We start from the raw sequence: 17,825 nt of genomic DNA on the forward strand, positions 1-17,825 counted from the left end.
AAAAAGACTTGAGAGCCGGTATGTCCGCGTTTTAGCGGGAGCTGCGGAAAAGAAGACGGCCACACTCCACTGTCAAATAATTTCTTAACTTAGTGGTTTTTGACTGAAAAAAAAGACTGATTGCCATGGAAGAAGTTCCAATGGAGACCAACTCTCCGACCGAGTCCAGTTCTGAAGTCAACTTCAATCCGGAGGAGGAGAAACCGCAGGAAAACCGAGCACCTGCCGGCGTTTGTTATTGGTAAGCCGGTTGCATTGTTTGGCTTGTGCGGTTGATAACGACTGAAACCTTTTAGCGGGAAAGAACGGAATCTCAACATTGTTGAGCTACTTTGCGCCACTTGTTCCCGATGGGTGCACGAGTCCTGTCTATCCTACCAGTTGGGGAAGGGGAAAATTCTGCCGTTCATCACCAACTATGTGTTCGTATGCAAGATCTGCTCTGCTTCTGGCACGGAGAGTTTCCGCAAGAGCCAGGCCAGTAAGTGTTTGCCATCCAACTTCGACCTCTTTCTAACCAAACTTTATTTGCAGCCATTTCTCAGATGTGCCACTGTGCCATTGCCAATATGCAGCAGACAGCTGCCCGAGAGGGAAAGCGGCAAATCCAATTCAGTAAGGACAAGGAAATCATTCCGTACATCGAGCAGTACTGGGAAGCCATGACCACAATGCCTCGAAGACTGACCCAGTCATGGTATAGCACTGTTCAACGCTCGCTTGTGAAAGATGTGCAGACGCTGTTTACTTACGAGGAACACTCGGAGCATGGCGCCATGTATGGCTTGATCTTTCAAGACCTTCGCACCATTAAGCCGAACTATGAAAGCATGAGCAAGAGTGGTGCTTTGAAATTGACTGACGATGGCTACACACAAAGTAAGTTTACCTATAAAAAAAAACATGGAACAGAAATCCAATGAACAAACATCAGAAAGGGAACATGTTACTGCCTGCAAGGGTATAAAAAGGCGCCCGAATTGGCAACACTGGCCTCCCAGCTGATACTTGCACAGTGGGCATGATGTGTTCATTTGTGTACAACTATTATCCCTATTTACAGTAGAATTTGATTTTTATGGAATTCGAAGAAATATCAATTTTATTGTTGTTTCGATTTTTTTTTCGTTTTAATTTTTTTTTTGCAAGCCTAAAAAAAGATCGTAATTTCTGATGTATTTTGTTTTTTTGCACACTCACACCAAAGCACGCGAGCGGAAAACGCTTACACACACTTGTAAACAGAGAGTGGGGAGCGCGAGAGAATCACATCTGGTATCCCCACGTAGCCACAGATTGTGGGCGGGGTGGTGTGCTGTGGGGCTGGCAGAAGCGCTCAACACGACTCGGCTCATTCTCATTCATCACTAAAAAATAAATAGTTACGCTTTGCTTGATTTTGTGTTTATAGTTTTTGTTTGCTCTCTTCGTTGTGTGCGTAAATCGATTTTGAATTTTATTGCATTTGATTTTGAGCGCGTCGCAATTGGTAGTCTCCGGGCATCCCGCTGTCCTGCCATGGCGTCATCGCTCCCGGAGGAGGAGTGTAAGCTGGAGAAGGGGAAACCACCGTACTGAACTTTACCCAGTCACGTAGCTAATAATTTCCTTTTTCTATTTTTTCAATCAGCTCTCTCCAAGAACAATAGACAGAAGCGCAAGTTCCCGGGCGCCGATTCGGGTCCCACGGGAAAGAAGGGCCGCCCCAGCTCAGATATCACAGCCAATGTGAAGTTGCCACCGCATGGCTATCCCCTGGAGCACCCATTCAACAAGGACGGTTACAGGTATATATTGGCAGAACCGGATCCCCATGCTCCGTTCCGCCAGGAGTTCGATGAGAGCTCTGACTGGGCCGGCAAGCCCATTCCGGGTTGGTTGTACCGGACGTTAGTGCCGCATTCCGTGCTCCTAGCACTGCACGATCGGGCACCGCAGCTGAAGATCAGCGAAGATAGATTGGCTGTGACTGGAGAAAGAGGCTACTGCATGGTCCGTGCCACACACTGTAAGAACAACGCATTTATTTGTGATGAACCATATTAAATCTTTCTCTTATTTTTAGCTGTGAACCGTGGCTGCTGGTACTTTGAGATCACCATCGAGGAAATGCCTGAGGGTGCAGCCACCCGTTTGGGATGGGGCAGGGAATACGGAAACTTGCAGGCCCCTCTTGGGTACGACAAGTTCGGCTACTCCTGGCGCTCGCGCAAGGGAACCAAGTTCACGGAGAGTCGTGGCAGGCACTACACCGATGCCTATGTTGAGGGGGACACCCTGGGATTTCTTATCCATCTGCCTGAAGAGAAGGGCCGTGATTATTTGCCCAACACTTTTAAGGATCGTGTAAGTTCATAATTGATATTTCGAGAAACTTGTTTCCCATTTTTATGAAATTAATTTATAATTAAGAATCTGGATTCAAGATTATCCTGCTTGTGAATAGGAAACTTGTTAACCCACATTTCGATGCACCCTATTTATGAAGCTTTACGCAGCAATTGAATGTATCTTTAATTATATCCACCCTAATTGGCAATCTCGTTGACCATCTCATTGTTCTCCCACAGCCACTGGTCAAGTTTAAGTCGCATCTGTACTACGAGGACAAGGACAAAGTAAGCGAGACTCTCAAGAACATGCATATTCTGTCGGGCAGTCGCATCGAGTTCTTCAAGAACGGGCAGTCCCAGGGAGTGGCATTCGAGGACATTTATGCCGGTAGCTACTTTCCTGCCATTTCCATCCACAAAAGTGCCACGGTCAGCGTAAACTTCGGCCCCGCTTTTAAATATCCCGAAGTTCTTGTTGAGAAAAAAGCCAAGGGGGTGAGATATATCCTGTTTACCTTACAATGCATTTTCATTGACTCTTCTGATAAACTTCCAGATGCATGATCGCGTAGAGGAGCTAATTACGGAGCAGTGCCTGGCTGACACCCTCTATCTTACGGAGCATGATGGACGTCTGCGTCTCGACAATATGGGGGGTTAGAGGCTGAGTGGTTAAGGGTTAACAATAATATATTATTAAATTAGTTTTAATAATTGGATAAATGTAAGATCCGGAGCTAAGCACGGATTACCTAAGAAATACAACATAAACCTTATTACTTTCTTATTTTTTGAACTAGGATCTATCGCATACAACCCAAAGAAGTACATTCCCCTAATATTCTAAAGATTAGGAGGAACTTCATCATAATTATATTCCCCAACAGAAGTTTCCATAAAAACAACTTCATCCTCCTTTAGGTTCAGTTTTATTGCTTGAGGTTACTTGAAGGCTTTAAATTTTGAGGCACTATATGGTATGTAGAAGGCGCTACTCGGGACGAATTCCGATCGCGGATGGTGAACTGCCGCCGATATGGAACGTCCCGTGGATGGCGTATTGCTAGAGACGCTGCCCAAGCTCATTCCCAGTCCAAAAGGCGGCAACTGACGCGACGACCGGGTGGAGGAACTGTTGCTATTACCATGACTGTTGTGTCCGCCGCCACCACTAGAGTTGCTCTGACTAGATGTGGCGGTAGTGGTGGCCAACTCCCTGTGCCTTCCCAGCTTTAACGATGGCAAAACAACGGCGTTCTTGTTGTTGAAGAAACGATTGGCTGCCATGGGCATGTGCCAAGAGGATCGGCTGCCCTGGTGACTTAAAACGGCCGACTTGGCTTGGTGCTGCTGCTGCTGGACCTGGGTTAGTTGCACGAAGCTACGGTTATTCAGTAATCCCCGAAAGCGACGATTGGTGTCCAGCACGTTAAGGATAGGTGGCATCCGCAAGCGGTTAGCCGAGGATTGGGTATGAGAGGCTGAGATGGGCATTTCAGTCTGATGGGATCGCTGGCGCTTAAGTAGTTTGACAGAAATAGAGGTTACTCTCAGATCCCTGTCTAGGAGATCCACTAGTTTCTGACCCGAACGCTGATATGTTCTCGTCAAAGGCTGATGGTGGCGCTCGGCGGTAGGGGTAAGAAACCCATCCTCCGCCTCGTCATCGTCTTCGTCGTCTAGGGAGTTTAGGCTGAGATTGGAAATCGAGTCAATCTCCTCACGGGCCTGGCTGTCAAAGCTATGGTGTCGCATGTAGCGGGTCTTTCGACCTAGCAAACTCGGAAACTTCCTTTGCCAGTCAGTGATCTCATTACGCAGTTCTGGTTCCTTCTCGTCTTCCAGGGAATCTTCACCACTCAGCAGGCGCTCCACCCGCTCCCAGGCCAGTAGGTTCTTCTTGATGGCATCGTCCGCCCATGGAATCGAGCCCACCGAGCTGCGGTCAACGCTACTCGACGAGTATGGCACTTCCTGAAGGAATTCCGCATCCTCTGGATCGTTGTCGGGATCCTTGTCAGCTTCCACCTCCCTTTCATTGTTGTTGTTTTCCATTGCCCCCTCATTGTCCTCCAGCTCCGACGTGAAGTAGAAGCGTCTACTCGAGGACATCAAAACAGGATCCGCAAACGAGCTGGACTCGTTCTTTCAATAAATCCCCGTGGGTGTGAGCCTAGCAGTGTGATTGTATCCTGTGGATGTATCTCCTCTATCAATGGATGTATCTGTGGATGTATCTTGTTCCCGTTTAAAATCGATGCCGCAAAAGGATCTGAGCGTCAATTGTTGTGTTGTGGCCCATTCCAGTTTAGCCTGTTATTTATTATCCTTTTGTTGTTACATTTTCTTTCCACCACCGAAGGACTACAGGGCGCAGGCTTCAATGGGTTGCCAGAAAGGCAAAAAATAACGGTAACGATTTTAAAAATAAATTTTGCTTTGAATATATTTGAAATTTGTTTAATCCTATTTAGGATTTATTTTATTTCTTAAGCTCTAATTAAATCTTTTAACTGGTGACCCATAAAAAGTAATTTTTGGATCTTTATTAACCCTTTATTTTATGTTATGCAACACTAAATATTACACAAACATGAGGTTGCCACATTTTTAGTCTGGCTCTTCATAGTGTTGTAAAGTGCCAGCGACATCAAGTACAGGAGTCGAATAAAAACGCCGGGCGTGACAGGATATTTGTGTGCATCCTGGTCATTTGGCAACCGGCAAGCGCAGCGAGAACACAGATTATCATGTGGCACGAGGCGCGCAAGCAGGAGCGGAAGATCCGCGGCCTGATCGTTGACTACCGCAAACGGGCGGAGCGCAGACAGTACTTTTACGACAAGATACAAGCGGATCCCACCCAGTTCTTACAGCTACACGGCCGGCGGAGCAAAATATATTTGGATCCTGCAGTGGCAGCCGCTGGCGATGGAGCCGCAATCATGCAAGTGATATTGAGTTTGAGTTTGACCATTCTTTTATGACCGACTTTTGGTGGACAGGAAGACTAATTGGGTGTTCATTTTACAGTGTGCCGTGGCAGGGGCAGCAGGATAATCTGATTGACAGGTTTGACGTACGTGCTCACCTGGATTACATCCCTCCAGTTACCAAGAACACTGGCGAGTTCGGAGAACCAGACTCAGAACTAAGCGCCGAGGAGAGGCAGTTGAACTATGAGCGGTATCGCATTCTGGCCCAGAACGACTTTCTCAACGTCAGTGAGGATAAGTTTCTGCATCAGCTTTACTTGGAGGAGCAGTTTGGAGCAAATGCACAATTAGAGGCCGAGCGAAATTTGGCCAAGAAAAAGCAGAAAACGGGGGGTGCTACCATTGGTTATTCGTATGATGATGCTGGTGATCCAGCCACTATTGGCCCGCAACCTTTTGGGGCTGCAAGCTCAACTTCTACGGCTACAGCCGGAGCGGTCATAAAAACCGGAGAAAAGGGTGATGGATCTGACGAATCAGACTCGGATATCGATATGGATGTGTCTATTGACATTGGAAAACTGGATACCTCTCAAGCTCATGAGCTGAACGCCTGCGGCCGCAACTACGGAATGAAAAGCAATGATTTCTTCTCGCACTTGACCAAGGATGCAGACGAGGCAGACGCCTTGCGTATCGCCCGCGAGGAAGAGCAGGAGAAGATGCTATTAAGTGGACGCAAGTCCCGACGGGAAAGAAGGGCGCAAAAGGAGCGAAGAATTGCCAATCGCCCATTTAGCCCTCCCAGTTACGCTGCCAAAGAGGATAAGGATAAAAAGGGTGGCGGCAAGGGAAATGACAAGGAAAAGGAGGACGACAGCGATTCCAGATCGCCATCGCCTTCTGAAGCGGGTCCAGAGAAAATCACCTACATTACCTCCTTCGGTGGCGAGGATGAGATGCAGCCGCACTCTAAAATCACCATCAGCCTTTCCAAACCAGGCTTGACATTGGGCGAGTCTTGCATTAAAGCCAGTAGTGGAGCAGCGGTGGCCGCCGCTGGCGCTTCTTCAGTTTCCTATGCCCAAAAGGTCAAAGACAATCTCGACAAGCTGAAACTGATGAATGAATCAGCAAAGCGCAGCAGGAGGCATTCCCGTTCCCGCTCCAGGTCACGTTCCCGAAGCGGCTCGGCGTCGAGAAGTCGCAGTGGAAGTCGTAGAAGAAATCGCCGCAGTAGGAGCTACCATAGAAGAAGCAGGAGCAGGACGCGATCCCGCCGCCGTAGGAGATATTACTCTAGATCCAGATCAAGGAGGCGATCAAGTTCTCGATCTCGGTCGCGTTCAGGTTCCTGGAAGCGATACAAATCGCGCAGTCCCAGCTACAAAAGGTCAAGGAAACGCTACTCCTATTCCTCGCGAAGTTCAAGTGCAAGTTCTTACAGGCGAAGGAGTCGCTCCCGTTCTCGGAGTCGCCCCAAAAAGAAGCAAACACCTCCAGCACAATCCCCAGCTGGTACTTATTGCCTGAGCACTACAACCACTACCACTACATCTACTCTGACTGCGGTGAAGCTGCTTCAGCAGCAACAATCGAAAGCTGCTCCACCAATGATCAGTTATCCCATACCCTCACGATTATTAAACCAATCTGCTCCTGCAGTGGCGCCACCGCAAGTGGTGGAGCCGCCGCCACCGCCTCTAAAGCGTTATTATGGCCGGAAAAGGGCCAATGACACATCATCATCATCGTCGGCAGCAGAGAACAGCGAGGCTAGTGACAACGAGGAACAGCAACAGTCCCAGACCGGGAAACGAGCAGACGATTCGGACGATGTGGACGTGGATACTGCGTAAGTTATTGCTGCAGCGAGTGGTAAAGTAAAACAGCCAAAGAATAACCTGCTATTTTGTAATGCTGACTTTGAACTCACTCTGAAATTACGTCTATTCCAGGTCAGAGCGTTCTCACGCTCTTCAACCGGCCATGTCATCGAGCAGCACGGGTAATCAAACAGGCAAATATAGTTCTGCTACCGAAACCAAAGTCAGTAAGCAAAGCCACATGTCCAATGTCCCACCAAACTGGAGTACACCACAAAATTCACGCCTTAGCCTCCTATCCAAACCAATGAACAACTTTCGGACCCGACCAGGCAGCACCGTGTTCTCTTTCCATCCTTAACCCCAACCATTTTATCATCCCTGCCCCTTCCATTGTCTATTCATAGTTTCATTTCCTTTGTCGTAGCAGCGGGTCTCGAGAATGAGAATGTGAATATGAGCTTGCGATGCACATGCAATCCAGACTGCATCGGGGCTAAAAATGCATTTTTCACCCTTTTCATATCTTTTAAAACTTGATTTTCTTTCTATTTCTCAGTTATTCTTTTAATATTTTTCTAAGCTTAAAGACAGAATTTTAATTTTTTTCAATTCTTATTCCTTTTTTAAAATCCCCCTGCATAGGTATTGAAAGTTTCAGGAGCGAAGCTTGCTTTCCCTTTTCTTAAGTATTAGAACTCCCTTATGGACTCTAGGCACCTTGGCCGAACCCTTAACCCGACACTCTTGACCGTGCGCCCCTGCTCCCTTTATAAAATCCACGATGATGCGAATTCTTCTAAATGGGTTTATTGTGACAATTACAGGGACCTGGACACGCCGGTGGTGGCGGATCAGGAACTGGACGGCCCAATCTGCGCGAGCGGCTTAAGCGGAAGATGCAGAATTTACTGAACAGGCAATGTAAGCCAATTGGATTGTAGTGTGATGTTCACCAATAACGTTCTAAAGCTATACAGGGATGTTACTGAGAATATTATTTTTTCAGATAAAGCTGACAAGCGGGCAGAAATAGAAAAAACGGAGCGGGAGCGACAGCAGCAGCAGGAGCGCGAAGATGAGATGCGCGAACTGGCGCTCAAGTTACGCCGAAGGTGAGTATAGTCGATGTGGGTGGCTCGTTATATGGCCAGTCCTCTCACATCTCCATATTCACAGGCGTCGCGAGCTGCGCCACAAGTACGGAACGCCCTCCAGCGGCAAACTGTCTGGAAGTGAGGCTGAGTCGGTGGGCTCCGAAAGTATGATGATCAAATCTTCGTCAAGACGTAGCCACAGTCGATCGCGCAGTCGTCGAAGGAGTCCTCCGCCAGAGGAACATAGCAGACGCAGCAACAGTCGCACAGAGCGGAGACGCCGGTCTAGGACACCAAGTCCGAGATATAATCGAAGACAAAGATCCCGATCGCGGAGTGGAAGTCGCGGGGAACGAAAGCGACGGTCACAAAGCCGTCGGCGCAGCGGAAGTCGAGACCGTCGACGTTCACGCAGTCGAAGGAGCCAGTCAAGACGCAGACGACAACGAGACCGCAGCATGGATAGGAATCGCGATCGGTATAGACAGCAACAGCAGCAGCATCAGCATATGCGGGGACGTGATCGTGACCGAGAGGCAGAGTTCAGTCATGGAACAAGTGGCAACAGTGGTTCTTCAAATCGGGGCCGTGTGGTTATTTCAGCTCCTCCAAAGCTCAAGAAACTAGTAGACTACTGATTCTAAAAGTGTAAATGAGATTTGATTATGATATTCGCTTGATTATTTGTAAGCTTAGGAAACTTATCAGGAGCATGAGCTGCGTTATCTGTTGATTTTGGCCCCCAATAAAGTAACTTAAGATGTATTAAATTAAGTCCCCTTTTGGATAATTATTTGTATTAAATACTTCGCACGTTTAATCTTTGTATTTTCTGAAACGTTTGTTTTATTGGTCCACATTTTCAAGGGACAAAATGGGCAAAGAATCTGAAAAATATTTTGTCTCAGGATTTTGACGCAGAATGGTGGAGTATCGATCCGGAAATCATTTAAGGTACTCCGCTTGAGAATCGGATGAGAATTGAGGAAGATATACCCATCACTGTGGGCCCTATAGCGAAAAACATCATTTTCAGGGGACCCATCAGGAAAAATGGACAAAAAATCTAAAAAATATTTTGTCTCAGGATTTTGATGCATATTGGTGGCAAATCGATCCAGAAATCGTTTAAGGTACTCCGCTTGAGAATCGGATGGGAATTGGGGAAGATATAGCCATCACTGTGGGCCCTACAGCGAAATACCCCATTTCCAGGGAATCCGTCAGAAAAAATGGACAAAAAATCTGAAAAATATTTTGTCTCAGGATTTTGATCCAGAATGGTGGCAAATCGATCTAGAAAACGTTTAAGGTACTCCGCTTGAGAATCGGATGAGAATTGGGGAAGATATAGCCATCACTGTGGGCCCTATAGCAAAAAACCCCATTTTCAGGGGATCCGTCAGGAAAAATGGACAAAAAATCTGAAAAATATTTTGTCTCAAGATTTTGATGCAGAATGGTGGCAAATCGATCCAGAAATTGTTTAAGGTACTCCGCTTGAGAATCGGATGAGAATTGGGGTAGATATAGCCATCACTGTGGGCCATATAGGGGAAAACCCCATTTTCAAGGGATCCCATCACGAAAAATGGACAACAAATCTAAAAAATATTTTGTCTCAGGGTTTTAATGCAGAATGGTGGCAAATCGATCCAGAAATTGTTAAAGGTACTCCGCTTGAGAATCGGATGAGAATTGGGGAAGATATAGCCATCACTCATAGAGGGTATTATTATAATTACGGGCCGACTACATCCTATAGCTGCCATATGGTCTTTGGTAAAAATACCAACTTTTTAATTTTTGATACATTGAACCTTAGCTTAGATTTTGTATTCTAATAAATTGGGTTTATTATGATATTCTCGGCCATGATATAGGCCAAATATTTTCTTGATACATATCCCGATTTACCTGCAAGAAGTTATTTTTCCTTTTCCTATTTTTCCTGTTTTTAAGTAATTTAAATTTCCGTTACAAATAAATCTACTGGCAACTCTGTTTTTTGAGTGTCAGGCAGCCCTGTCAGGCAGATGTTTATGTAATTGTAAACAGCTGTGCGACTGGGAAAATGTTAAATTCAACTCTCTGCCGCTTCGCTGGAGTTTCCTTGCGAAACCTGAATCAACTGACACCCACAATTACTAGCCTAGGACACATCAACCCCAGAGCAACCATGTCCCAGGACGCAGCACAGTATCCTCCCATTGAGTCGGCGATGCGAAAGGCTCTTAACTCGCAGCTGAAGCCGGTGTACCTGGAGGTCATCAACGAATCGCCTCAGCACAATGTTCCTAAGTACTCTGAATCCCACTTTCGGGTGTTTGTGGTCTCAGAAAAGTTCAACGACCTGACGCTGATTAAGGTTTGTTTGCTAGCTCAAAGCGTTCTGATGGATAACTAATAAAAGATTAATTTTAGCGGCACCGCCTGGTGAATGACACGATAAAAAATGCTCTGAAAGAGGCAGGATTTGAATTTATGCATGCTCTTTCCATTGAGGCCAAGACGCCGAAACAGTGGGAGCCCGAGCAGGCGCCAGAGAAGAGTCCGCCTTGTTTGGGAGGCCATGGAAAGTAATAGCGATCTATCTATGTACAAAGGAAAGACTTTACTATACACAAATCCATCTTACACAAATATAACAAAATCACCAATGAAATATACGGAAATACAGGGATAGTTTCAGGGAATGGTTTTCACTAGGCCAGCTGCAGTGCTTCCACCTGACGTCGGGCAGACAGAATGACATCGTTGATTCCTACTCCGTCGTACGCGGCTCCGCAGAGGGAAAGCGGCAGTTTATAAGTCTTAAGGTACTTTCGGATATTGTCCACTCGACGTTTGTGGCCAACGGTATACTGTGGTATGCACTTGTGGAGCGTGTGAACACGGCTGAACTTGGGATCCTCGCGAATTTCCAAAATCTTTTTCACATGGTGAGTGGCCAGATCCAGAATTTGCTTCTGACTGGGGCGATCGCCAAACCACTTATCGAACCAGTGGCCGCCCATCATGACCGTAAGCACTGTGTTACCTTCCATGTCGAAGCAGCAGCTATCAAAAATGACTCCTAGAATGGGGAGTTTCTCTACGGGGGGAACCAGCAAGCCGAAACCATCTTGTTTGAGAAGTTGTCCTTGGTATTGAATGTTTACTACCACCACATCCACGTAAGGAATTTCCAGTAGTTGGGCGGAAAGTGAAGGGTGTTGCAGCTTAACCAATGGGGCCAATTTGTGGGCGGGTAAGGAACAGACGATGTGATCCACAGGTACATCTGCGTCCTTAACTGTCATCCGAACACCAGAGTCTCCGAAGGTCAAATTCTTGCACTCGTTACTTAACTGCACGTTGACATCCCTCTCCCCAAGGTACTTCCTCATTGCACGGGGCAGTGTCTCCAACCCTCCAGTAAGTCCATACATGGCCCATTTTTCCTGCAGCGCCTGGGAGTAAAGCTTCGGCTGACCCTGGGCAAAGAGGCCTTCCTTTCCTTCATCTATCTTACCCTTAAACCGTGAAATAAGGGATCCCTTCAGGACACCGCCATACTTCTGTTCCTTCTCAAAGAGCCCTTCCATTAAAAATTTTACGCTGATTTCGCGAGCGTCACCGGCGCAGATTCCACAGATCATTGGACTGATAGCGTAGTCTGCAATCTCTTTACCGAACCGACGTTCCGCGAAGCTGTATATGGATTCGTCTTCTAGCTTGGTCGGCGTTCTCCCGGCGACTAGGTCCCGTAGTATCGCCTTGTACAGAGGCTTTGTGAAGGGCGGCTTGACACCGAAGAGACCCTTTGGGCTGTTGGGTAACAGGCAAAGTTGGCCTTTTGCGTAAAGCATTCGGTTCCGGGCTGCCACATGACTGCGGGTAATAGGCTTTACTTCCAACTGCAGCTCCTCTACTAGCTCCAACGTATTGGCTCCAGGGATACCAACCGGTCGAATTGTACGTGGCCCGCTTTCAAAGATAAAGCCCCGATCTTTGCGACTCTCGGTCCTCACCCATCCTCCAACTCGGGGAGCCGCTTCGTAGATGGTTAGCGGCTTTCCAAACCGGCGCAGTAGATAGTACCCGGCGGAGAGGCCGCTTAGTCCGCCGCCCAGCACAGCCGTCGTCATGGTCCTTTAAACGGTTATCACCTGATTTCCTAATATGGAGTATTAGTGTATTATCAATTTAATATTATTAATAGAAACTGAAATCTCAATGCCGGTTACGTCGGGCAGGGTTGCCAGGTCACGGTACCGATATTTTAAAAGCTCATCTCTAAAAACAATAAAAAATGTTGACAGTGTGACCCCCCTCAGTTTAGGAGCCCGTTCGTTAATTCAAATTAAAGATGTTCTTTAATAAATAATGATTATGGTTAATTGGCATAGATTATTTTGCTTATAATATTTATAGCTGTCTTAATTAAATAATTTCCGTTAGCCATCTTCTGTTACTTTATAAATTTAATTGCTTTGAGAATATTTTTAAGAGAAGTACAAAGATTTATTTGAATATAAGTAAATAAAAGAAAAACAAAACAAAAAATCTCTTTTTCTATCTTTGTAAAAGCATGTTTAATAAGTTTAATTGAAATAATGACCTCATAAAATTCCAAAAATATCCCACCCGAAAAATAGGCAATAGTTTTTGAAGAACATTCCACATACGCCACGTGTGCATCGCAGATAATGGTAGAAATACAGGAATACGCACACAGTTGCACACGCTCATTCATAGTGAATGGGTTTTGGCGCCTATTTTGATGAATCGAACATAGCGTCCATTATCGTGCAACCGCGGCACTCCGAAAAGCTCGGAACCGAGCTTGAGCCGTCCGTATCCATGTCCGCAGCGGTCCCTGCCACCGAGTTGCAAGTCGTCGGAGTCGACATCGCGCAGAATTGTATACGCTGCTGACGAGAAAGGTTGGTTCTTAGGCCGCAGCGCGTCGCGTCTGGGTTCCGTGAGTGTGTGAGTGGGGCTGTGTGGAAAAAGTGCCTTTCGCATATATGTATACGGACTTATACACACACCCACATGAGAAAGTGAAAAATTTTCAAAAAGCGTTTGCTAATTACAAGAAATCTGAATGAAAAACAAGGACTACACGCAAATTATATCAATTATCGAAGTCATTATGGGAAACAGTTATTCTGAAAAATTCGGTATCCGTTGAAAACGGGCTCAGTGAATGTGAAAATGTGCGACACACATACACACAGGAAATTCAATTAAAATAGCATGACCGAGAGGTGTGCGTGTTTGGCCGTGTGCCTTTAAATGCAAATCGTGATTATACGGGAGTCAAAAAACTTTAAGTCCCGACCATTAACTGAAAAATGTTAAAGATTAAAAAAAATAGCGATAGTTGGGCTTTTGTTTCCGAGGGCTCTGCTGCAGGTTTTCATTAAAAAGATACATTGGTTTTAGGGGAACACACAGACAAGTAACCGCACACACACACTCATGCGCATACTTACAGTCATAGATACGGCACAGTGAGCCAGTTTTTCTTTCACATGCGAACGCACAAAACGAGCACACCACAAGTTCCCAAAACGAAAGGACCCGATGATACAGTCCGGAGATACAGTTGTATCGTTCGCTGGTTCGTGGTCCCGTTTTTCCCCCCCGTCCTTCGGCCTCCGGCCCCCGGCGAGCGGTTGTCGTCGTCGCCATCGTCAATGTTATTTTTGTTGCTTCCTACTCGTTGTCCGTTTGGTGTTCGTTGCCATCGTGGGCGCGTTTCGTGGTATATGTGTGTCAGTCAGTCACTGGCCGAAAGCAGTCGCCTGTGTGCGTGCGAATCCGTATCTGTATCTGTATTCTTAACAGTGTCTGTGTCAGGGAGTAGATACAGATATCTACAAAGCCAGGCACCGAAGCCCCAATCCAAGTGAGTTCAATGCGCGGCCAGGACGAGAGCTCAGCTCTGTTTACATTTCCCCTTCGGTTCCGCTCACCTCCTACGGCCACCCACACCCACCACCTACCACTTACCACCTACATCCTATTGCAATCAGAGCTCGTTTGCGTGCTTGGGAAATTGTGTCGCTGCTTATTTATTATGAAAATGCAACTTTCATTCGACTCGATTTTCGTCCTGCTCCCATTGTTAGAAGTCACGTTAAGCACCTTGTTAAGTGCATGTCAGTGAGTGTGCGGCGAGGATTGTGCTGTGCGTGTGTGTGTTTCTGTGTGACACGAAGGAAAACTAAAAACTAGGGCAGTGTGTTTCCGTTTCAACGACAGGCCGCAGGGAACAGGACGCAGCCCGGGGACGGCAGAGATTCGCTATAAAGTGTCAAATAAAATTATGAATATAGAAAAATTATAAAATAATCGTAATAATCTCATCTTTAATTATATTAAAGTATACATTAATTATAATAATTTTTTGGGCCTACATGGCGTATGCTTAATCAGAATTCATGTGCGTCGTTGGCAAGCGAAGAAAAAGCTTTTCACAGGCAGATTTTCGGATTCGCTCGAAGGCGCAGACGCCATTCCGCAATCCCCGAAGACGGGAGAAAGAGAGAAATCTCGGCGGCGAGAGAAACTGAGAAAAAGTCCGAGAGCGGTGGAGCTTCTCCCGAACCGACTCTCAGCTGCTGATTCTGCTTTGAAGTTTGTTTCGCGTCTTTATTTATTTATTTACTTGACCGCCTTGCTTTTCCATCCTTACCCATTTTTCCACCAATGGAAAATTGTGTTAGTAAAAGGTTAGTTGTTGTACTAAAAACTAACAGCGTATAACAAAAATTAAAAATATTTAATTTAATCATTTTGACAAATTTCGGTGGTCATAAACAAATTAAAATGAAATCGCTGAGAAAATAACGATGACAGCATAACTAAAAAATATAATTAATTACCGTGCTCGGCGGCTCTATGCCAATTTAAATAATATTTCATATATAATATATCGCTCAACCCCATAAATCTCTTGCAGCTTAATAAAGAAGGAAAATTTTCGTAGGCAAACAAAAAAATTGAAGGAAACATGAGCAGTGTGAATAAACGGATTTCTAATCAATTTCCAATTCTAATTCAAATTTAAAAACAAACTATCGATCAAAACTAGAAAGAAAGAAACAAACAAACGCACAATGAACCTGATAATGTTAACGAATCTGATAACACCAATCTAAATACCAACAATTAAATAATGAAGAAATAAACAAATTTGTAATGCAACTATGAAATAGCCAGCCAAGAAGTGTCTACAGCGAAAACGGAATACGTGAAAAGCCTGAAAATTTGCACGTGCAACATTTGCGAGGCCAAGCCGCAGCTGCAACAACACAAATCGTCTATTGATGTGCGATTTGAGCGTGTGAATGTTGGCAGCCCTGGAGCCCTGCCTCGGTGGTTTAGCCTGTACTAGGTGAGTACTCCACCCACCACCCAAATTGCACCAAAAAACACCCACACCACCCATCTTCAACACACATATATACGATTCGCAATACCACACCTACCAAAAAAAAAAAAACTTTTCCGAAAAGAAAGCGAATATGAAAACGGAGGGACCAATACCAATCACAACCACAACCAAAAACACATCGAAACCCATCGAAACAACCACAACGACAACACTGAGGGCTCTAATTGGAATAGCCGTGGTCACACCGATCCATCAAAAATGGCCAGCTGGTGTCCAAATTGTCACGAACTGCCACCGTTCTATCCGCCCATCATGCCAAAGGTAAAGCCCTTTAAGTCTTACGTGAATCAGAAAATACCCGTATAACCGCAGAGCTTCTGAAAGACCAACCCGAATCGTAGAGCTCTTCTTATCGGTACCCCAGAGACCCCAGGTCATGTTATCAGTAATCAATCACAGGCATTTGTTTTACAAAAACATTGATAGTTCTCATTGCAGTTTAATATGAAAAGTTGATTATTACACGTTATTAGAGCTCTTATCATCTGATTTGCATATAGAACTCAATATTCAACAGACATTATCAGGTTCTAAATAAATATTACACTATCTTAACGACCCACTGACCTATGGCTATTTCTTAGTTATTTATTATACATATTCCCCACCCAGGGAACTAATTACGACCCATTATTATTATCTGATTTCTATTCATATTTATTATTCATGTGGTCTTTTTTCAACTGAAAACTTGTATTATATAATATACTTTATGATCCTTATTCATTTTTTTACAAGTGATTACCCGCCAACGCCCTAAGAATCGTTTTACTCTCCATTTCGAATTCGTTTCGCTTCATTTAATAAATGGGATTTCCATCACTATGGCCCCCTGTGGCCGAAGCTCCCCTTCGTACGCAGGGGCTCGCGTGACCTTTGAGAATGTGGCACACAGAGACCCACACCGTCCACCCTACACTGACCAAGTGCAGCCTAAGCCCTTCGGCCTTGGACAATGTCCAACCAACGGTGGCCAGCAATCAACGGCCCCAATCAGCGGGCCAAGTGCTGGCCATAAATTGCTCAAAAAGTCGAAGGGTATTTGTCAGCTTCGTCAGTTGTCTGTCTTTCTCTCTGCCTCTGGCTCTGACAGTGTGTCTTTTTCTGTGCCTCTTGCCGTTGCCTTATGCCTTATACCTTTGCCGTTCGAGCGTTTCGCTTTGACGGACATGCGTCAAGATAGAGGCGGTCAGGGAATCACCCACGCCCCCGAAAATCGATAGTTCGCAATGTAAATTATTATCAATCCACCGGCAGTCGTGTGACTTCATCCGTTAGATTGGTTTGGTGTCCGCATTCAGAGCCCCTTTAAGCCGCACCTTTCATCCTTCCCTGCCACACCACGACGCCCCCCTGTCAAATGACAGCAAAATCGCTTCTGCGGTTCACTCTGGCGGCATAATTTATATCGTTAGCTATCTATTCCGGCCGCATTCATTAGTCGCAGCTGCTATGTAGGCGCCTGATTCTGCTGACTTGGCACACAGTGTCTTAGGGCCAGTTAAGGCGACTCAACCGAAAAATATTCCCCATCTGGGCCCAAAGTTCTAGTCACTGGACATGGCGCTATAAATAATTCATTCTACGTGGGCCAACTGCATTCTAGCTTGGATCGATGAAAGGGCTCTGAAAATAATCTCACACACAGGAAAACAACCACAAAGCCAAGCAAGTAGAATACTTTGAAAAAAAAGTTTAAAATTCAATCAAATTACTTTCGAAAGAAATGCTCAGTTGTGCAAATATTATTTGTATACCCTTGCAAAGGGTATTATAATTTTGTACCGACCCTAAAAGGTATAGATCAGAATCACCAGCCGATAATAATAATAATTTTGCATCCTCCTATCCTATCCGATATCTTATAACTCAATTAGTTATTTCAACTTCGTCTCAGTCCTTTCTTGTTTTGATTAACTTTATTAGGTTCTTCCTTTATTAAAGTGTCAAAGTTCTCTTTTATTTGAACTGAAAAAGTCTTCTTAAATATCGCGCATACGCCACCGAGCGACAAAATTCAAGGTTAATGATATTCAAAAATAGTTAGCCAAATTAAATTGAATAACAATTTTTTTCTCCTTCTCTATTTATAATTGCGTAAATGCAATGAAGCAAAGAACCTAACCGCCCAAGCATCGCAAAAAAAAAAATATAGAGAAAAAATAATCTGAAAATGAGAACTA

At 45.2% G+C, this 17,825-nt stretch overlaps 6 protein-coding genes across 39 annotated transcripts in view; 4 read left to right on the top strand and 2 right to left on the bottom strand.

Moving 5' to 3' along the window:
- The first annotated feature begins 12 nt into the window (after positions 1-12).
- On the top strand, positions 13-3,109 carry ash2 (Set1/Ash2 histone methyltransferase complex subunit ash2). Of its 2 annotated transcripts, XM_017233941.3 has the most exons (7): positions 13-241; positions 297-481; positions 535-879; positions 1,631-2,008; positions 2,066-2,346; positions 2,571-2,828; positions 2,890-3,109. In XM_017233941.3, the coding sequence occupies exons 1-7, from the start codon at positions 126-128 to the stop codon at positions 2,992-2,994; spliced, it is 1,668 nt and encodes a 555-aa protein (XP_017089430.1). In that variant the 5' UTR covers positions 13-125; the 3' UTR covers positions 2,995-3,109. The 2 variants fall into 2 exon arrangements, with proteins under 2 accessions (XP_017089430.1, XP_017089431.1); XM_017233942.3 differs by lacking the exons at positions 13-241; positions 297-481; positions 535-879 and adding an exon at positions 1,310-1,546.
- Positions 3,110-3,245: 136 nt separating this feature from the next.
- On the bottom strand, positions 3,246-4,846 carry LOC108120324 (uncharacterized). Its single transcript, XM_017233943.3, has one exon. It carries the CDS (start codon positions 4,443-4,445, stop codon positions 3,276-3,278), a length of 1,170 nt encoding a protein of 389 aa, XP_017089432.2. The 5' UTR covers positions 4,446-4,846; the 3' UTR covers positions 3,246-3,275.
- A 116-nt stretch (positions 4,847-4,962) lies between these two features.
- Positions 4,963-8,966, top strand: LOC108120315 (CLK4-associating serine/arginine rich protein). Of its 3 annotated transcripts, XM_017233925.3 has the most exons (6): positions 4,963-5,280; positions 5,367-7,124; positions 7,228-7,318; positions 7,923-8,019; positions 8,105-8,210; positions 8,275-8,966. In XM_017233925.3, exons 1-6 carry the CDS (start codon positions 5,084-5,086, stop codon positions 8,828-8,830), a joined length of 2,805 nt encoding a protein of 934 aa, XP_017089414.2. In that variant the 5' UTR covers positions 4,963-5,083; the 3' UTR covers positions 8,831-8,966. The 3 variants fall into 3 exon arrangements, with proteins under 3 accessions (XP_017089414.2, XP_070137474.1, XP_017089415.2); XM_070281373.1 differs by lacking the exon at positions 8,275-8,966 and having other exon boundaries at positions 7,228-7,322; positions 8,105-8,207; XM_017233926.3 differs by lacking the exon at positions 8,275-8,966 and having other exon boundaries at positions 7,228-7,277; positions 8,105-8,207.
- A 1,239-nt stretch (positions 8,967-10,205) lies between these two features.
- Positions 10,206-10,857, top strand: LOC108120326 (bolA-like protein DDB_G0274169). The gene is made up of 2 exons (XM_017233945.3): positions 10,206-10,560; positions 10,617-10,857. Exons 1-2 carry the CDS (start codon positions 10,267-10,269, stop codon positions 10,773-10,775), a joined length of 453 nt encoding a protein of 150 aa, XP_017089434.2. The 5' UTR covers positions 10,206-10,266; the 3' UTR covers positions 10,776-10,857.
- Positions 10,858-10,897: 40 nt separating this feature from the next.
- Positions 10,898-12,440, bottom strand: Ppox (protoporphyrinogen oxidase). The gene has a single exon (XM_017233944.3). The coding sequence runs from the start codon at positions 12,320-12,322 to the stop codon at positions 10,898-10,900; it is 1,425 nt and encodes a 474-aa protein (XP_017089433.2). The 5' UTR covers positions 12,323-12,440.
- A 660-nt stretch (positions 12,441-13,100) lies between these two features.
- Positions 13,101-17,825, top strand: part of slo (calcium-activated potassium channel slo) — a 45,443-nt gene continuing 40,718 nt past the window's right edge. For all 31 annotated transcript variants that reach the window (XR_011443396.1, XR_011443397.1, XR_011443398.1 and 28 more), the window contains exons 1-3: positions 13,101-13,120; positions 15,148-15,582; positions 15,704-15,903. Coding sequence is in view for 28 of the 31 variants with exons in the window: in XM_070282011.1 (XP_070138112.1) it covers positions 15,841-15,903 (63 nt within the window). In the remaining 3 variants the exon portion in view is untranslated. The remainder of the gene's footprint in view (positions 13,121-15,147; positions 15,583-15,703; positions 15,904-17,825) is intronic.

Source organism: Drosophila bipectinata, chromosome 3R (genome assembly GCF_030179905.1).
Source record: "Drosophila bipectinata strain 14024-0381.07 chromosome 3R, DbipHiC1v2, whole genome shotgun sequence".
NCBI classification, from domain to species: Eukaryota; Metazoa; Arthropoda; class Insecta; order Diptera; family Drosophilidae; genus Drosophila; species Drosophila bipectinata.

Excerpts from the sequence above, each read along its gene's own strand:
- LOC108120326 (XM_017233945.3), top strand. The coding sequence starts at position 10,267 with ATGTTAAATTCAACTCTCTGCCGCTTCGCTGGAGTTTCCTTGCGAAAC. Across the intron at positions 10,561-10,616 it reads ACGACCTGACGCTGATTAAG|CGGCACCGCCTGGTGAATGA; the intron begins GTTTGTTTGCTA and ends GATTAATTTTAG.
- ash2 (XM_017233941.3), top strand. The coding sequence starts at position 126 with ATGGAAGAAGTTCCAATGGAGACCAACTCTCCGACCGAGTCCAGTTCT. Across the intron at positions 2,009-2,065 it reads CATGGTCCGTGCCACACACT|CTGTGAACCGTGGCTGCTGG; the intron begins GTAAGAACAACG and ends TCTTATTTTTAG. Across the intron at positions 2,829-2,889 it reads TTGAGAAAAAAGCCAAGGGG|ATGCATGATCGCGTAGAGGA; the intron begins GTGAGATATATC and ends ATAAACTTCCAG.
- Ppox (XM_017233944.3), bottom strand. The coding sequence starts at position 12,322 with ATGACGACGGCTGTGCTGGGCGGCGGACTAAGCGGCCTCTCCGCCGGG.
- LOC108120324 (XM_017233943.3), bottom strand. The coding sequence starts at position 4,445 with ATGTCCTCGAGTAGACGCTTCTACTTCACGTCGGAGCTGGAGGACAAT.
- LOC108120315 (XM_017233925.3), top strand. The coding sequence starts at position 5,084 with ATGTGGCACGAGGCGCGCAAGCAGGAGCGGAAGATCCGCGGCCTGATC. Across the intron at positions 7,125-7,227 it reads GATGTGGACGTGGATACTGC|GTCAGAGCGTTCTCACGCTC; the intron begins GTAAGTTATTGC and ends CGTCTATTCCAG. Across the intron at positions 8,211-8,274 it reads GCGCTCAAGTTACGCCGAAG|GCGTCGCGAGCTGCGCCACA; the intron begins GTGAGTATAGTC and ends CCATATTCACAG.